The sequence below is a fragment of the Diachasma alloeum genome, unplaced genomic scaffold (assembly GCF_001412515.2).
Source record: "Diachasma alloeum isolate Michigan unplaced genomic scaffold, Dall2.0 Dall_scaffold_00185, whole genome shotgun sequence".
NCBI lineage: Eukaryota > Metazoa > Arthropoda > Insecta > Hymenoptera > Braconidae > Diachasma > Diachasma alloeum.
Window position 1 is genome coordinate 1,358,702 of NW_021680351.1, and position 3,323 is coordinate 1,362,024.

Below are 3,323 nucleotides of genomic sequence, written 5' to 3' on the forward strand. Positions count from 1 at the left end.
GGGGATTGCGGTTTTTAGGGGGCTTGGAGGGAGGGAATGGAGTCAATTTGATGGCGAAGGGTTATTACAGGAATCTAGCGCAGGAATCTATCACAGAAATCTGTAATTTTTCATTGGGAATCTGTTGTTGGAACGGCTGCTTATTATTGAGGGAGTTGAGGGATCAAGGTTTATGTTGTTGATTTATGTGGATTGATTTTTAGGATCTTGAGTGGAAATTTCTTTTCCTGATTTAATGATTGATGAGGATGTTTTATTGTTCGTGAGAATATCTTGAGTACAACTGGTTTTGGGGAGAAATGTCTTCAGACGTTTTTTGTAGATTATTCAATTTTGAGCAGAAAATTTCTTATGACCTTTTATCGCAGATCAACTCGTTACTGAGGTAATTGCGTAATTAACAAGGCGAAATTTCATTTGACTTACTTTGTAATTCCGGGAAAGATTTTGTTATTTATGAAAGTATCGAAAAAATGAGTAGTTTTCAAGAATAAATTTTGAACAAGATAGTTAAAAAAATTTTTTTGTAGTTTAAAAATCGAAAAAAAAAGTTGATAAACAAATTTAATGAAAAAAAAATTTTTTTTGCTCGAATTGCGTCAAATAATCGTTTTTCTGCTGTTCCATTTTGTCCCACTCTCCTCTAAATAATGACTATTCTTGCAAATTATTCATGGAAGTATCTCGAAAACAATTGGTCTCAGAAAGAAATGACAAAATAAATTTTTTCTATCAAAAAAAATGATTGAGAAACAAAATGAGAATTGTTAATGATAGAATCAATGCCAAATAAAATGCAAACAATTTTCCTGAAACGGTTTACCCCAGGTTTATGAAGAGGACGGCCTGCCAAACATGATCTGCCACCCCTGCAAGTATCAACTCGACAAGTCCTACCAGTTCAAGAAGAAGTGCGAGGCTGCTGACGCCAAATTACGAAAGCACATGAAGTTGATTCATCGACTGAGTGGCCAGGGCGAGGAGGAGGAGGCGAGTCAGGACGACGGGAACGAGTCTGGTGACGAGCCATCCGGCAGTGGAAAGTCTCGTCAAGTGAAGCAACTGCTCGCTGATCTTGTCGCGGTGAAAGGGGATGGCAGTCAGGCCGACGGAGATCCGATCGAGGTGACTGAGGAGGAGCTCGTTGGAGGATACATTCTTGGTGAGAAAATATCAAGTGAAACCTTGAAAATTCCCATTTTCCTTAAATTATCATCAAGCAGGGAACAAAAACTTGAAAAATGAAATTATTGCAAAATGACAATTTTGGTTAATCTGGAGAACGAGTGGATTTACGAGAAAATGTCCGAAGAACTTTTTTGTGGAGAATTTTGTGAGCTACAAAAAAGATCTTGTGACATTTTTTCATAAACCCACTCGTTCTCGAGGTATCACCAAAACACTTCAAGTGAAAAACCCCAATTAACTTCAAGTTCAAAAGGAAATTTAAATTGATACTGTTTTTTAATAGGAATAAGTAGTTATGATGTTGAACTGTAGTATATATCAGAATCAATGCCACAGAATTGTTTGCATTTTATTTGGCATTGATATCTAAAGTTAAATTAACTAGAAATGCCCTTTCCTGTCAAGTCTGCATTAACCCCCAGACCATTCTAAAATACAAAAAAGTCCCATAAGAATTTTTTCCCCGAAAATCTAATAATCCACAAAAAGTTGTCCATTTTCCCCTAAACCAAGATATCCCCAAAGAGCAGCCCCCAAATTCCCCTCTGACTCACCAACCCCTTACCCCCAGGAATGAGTGCTGAGAACATGGACAACGAGGAGACAATATCGGAGGGTCCCTCCAACATAACCCTGATCCCGGCCGAGGAGAAAACGGCAAAGGCCCGTTGCACAATGCGTGCAGCTCGCATAAAACAAGAGCAAGAGTCAGAGGACGACGGGGACGAGCTCCAAAAAGCGATATCGACAGTCGACCGAAAGAGCGTCTACATGATGGAGTTGACGAGTCACATGTCGAATCAGTCTGAGAACCTCCAGCTGCAGCCAATGGGTGACTCCCTGGTGGAGGCTAGCGAGGAGATGAAGGTCTTCAAGTGCGATCAGTGCCCGAAGGCCTTCACCCGAAGAATAATGCTGAAGAGCCATCAGTCAGTCCACTCGACCCAGCGAGGCTTCACGTGTCAGGCCTGCGAGAAGTGGTTCCCAACGAGATCAGCCCTGATAAGACACGAGCGCACACACACGGGTGAAAAGCCCTTTGGCTGCAACATCTGCCATCGTGCATTCGCCCAGAAGGAGATCCTCCTGCGTCACCTGATGACTCACTCTGGGCAGAAGCCCTTCCAATGTCAGGATTGCGACAAGAGTTTCACACAGAGGGAGGCCCTGAGGGTCCACATGAGGCGCCACCAGAAGCTCGATCCCAATGACATTCAACTGCATCACTGTCAATTGTGCCCCAAGGCTTTCTGCCATGCCTCTGGACTCAGCAGACATCTGGTCACTCACACTGGGAGAACTTACAAGTGTGTCGAGTGCGAAAAGTCCTTCACTGATAAGAGCTCTTTGCTGAGACACAGTCGCATTCATGCACCCAAGAAAATGTAAAATTAAGAGAAGGCTATTCCATTTTTTTCGGTTGGGGGTGTCTGAGGGAATAGCGGGCTTTCAAAATGGATTTTTAGCTTCTCTGTTCTGTTATGAATTCGTAAACTAGGATAAGTGCATTTTTTTTTCGCCAAATCCCGTCCGCAAATTGTTGGGAAGTGATTTGATATTTTTTAAAACGCATCTGCGAAACAAATGCACTTGTCCTAGTTTATCAGTTCACAGAGTTGTCACTGAGATTTTTTCATTGAAACGAAATGATGCAATATGAAAATGTAAAAGGCAAAGGAAAATTATTTCATTGTATTATTTTTTTAAATGAATTTTTCGCCAAATTTTTTATTTAGCGGGCGACAAATTTCACGCGAAACCCCAATCACAATTCATGATTATCATTTTTTTTTCATTTCTCTGAGTCTATTTTTCTCATTTTGAAAAGTAATTGACATAACAGAATTAATGCCGAATAAAATTTTAAAAATCCACTCAGATACCCCCAATGCACTTATCATTACTCTAATTAACGCAGATCCCATAATTCTAAGATTCAGTGAAACATTTCAATGCGAAAATAACTTTAATTTCATAAAAATTATTTCTGACTGCTGAGAACGGTTGGATTTAATTCGAACTTTTTCAACTTCTTATCACCGATGATTGATACGTGAGGCTAATTTTACTGTATATATTCATGTTTCGAAAATTATACATTTTTTATGTACCGGAGTCCAAATTGGGGGGGGGGG

At 40.1% G+C, this 3,323-nt stretch overlaps 1 protein-coding gene across 1 annotated transcript in view; it reads left to right on the forward strand.

Moving 5' to 3' along the window:
- Positions 1–3,317, forward strand: part of LOC107048108 (zinc finger protein 264) — a 6,204-nt gene extending 2,887 nt beyond the window's left edge. The window contains exons 2-3 of the mRNA XM_015271093.2: positions 829–1,162; positions 1,760–3,317. Coding sequence (XP_015126579.1) covers positions 829–1,162; positions 1,760–2,577 — 1,152 coding nt within the window. The 3' untranslated portion in view covers positions 2,578–3,317. The remainder of the gene's footprint in view (positions 1–828; positions 1,163–1,759) is intronic.
- The last annotated feature ends 6 nt before the right edge of the window (positions 3,318–3,323 follow it).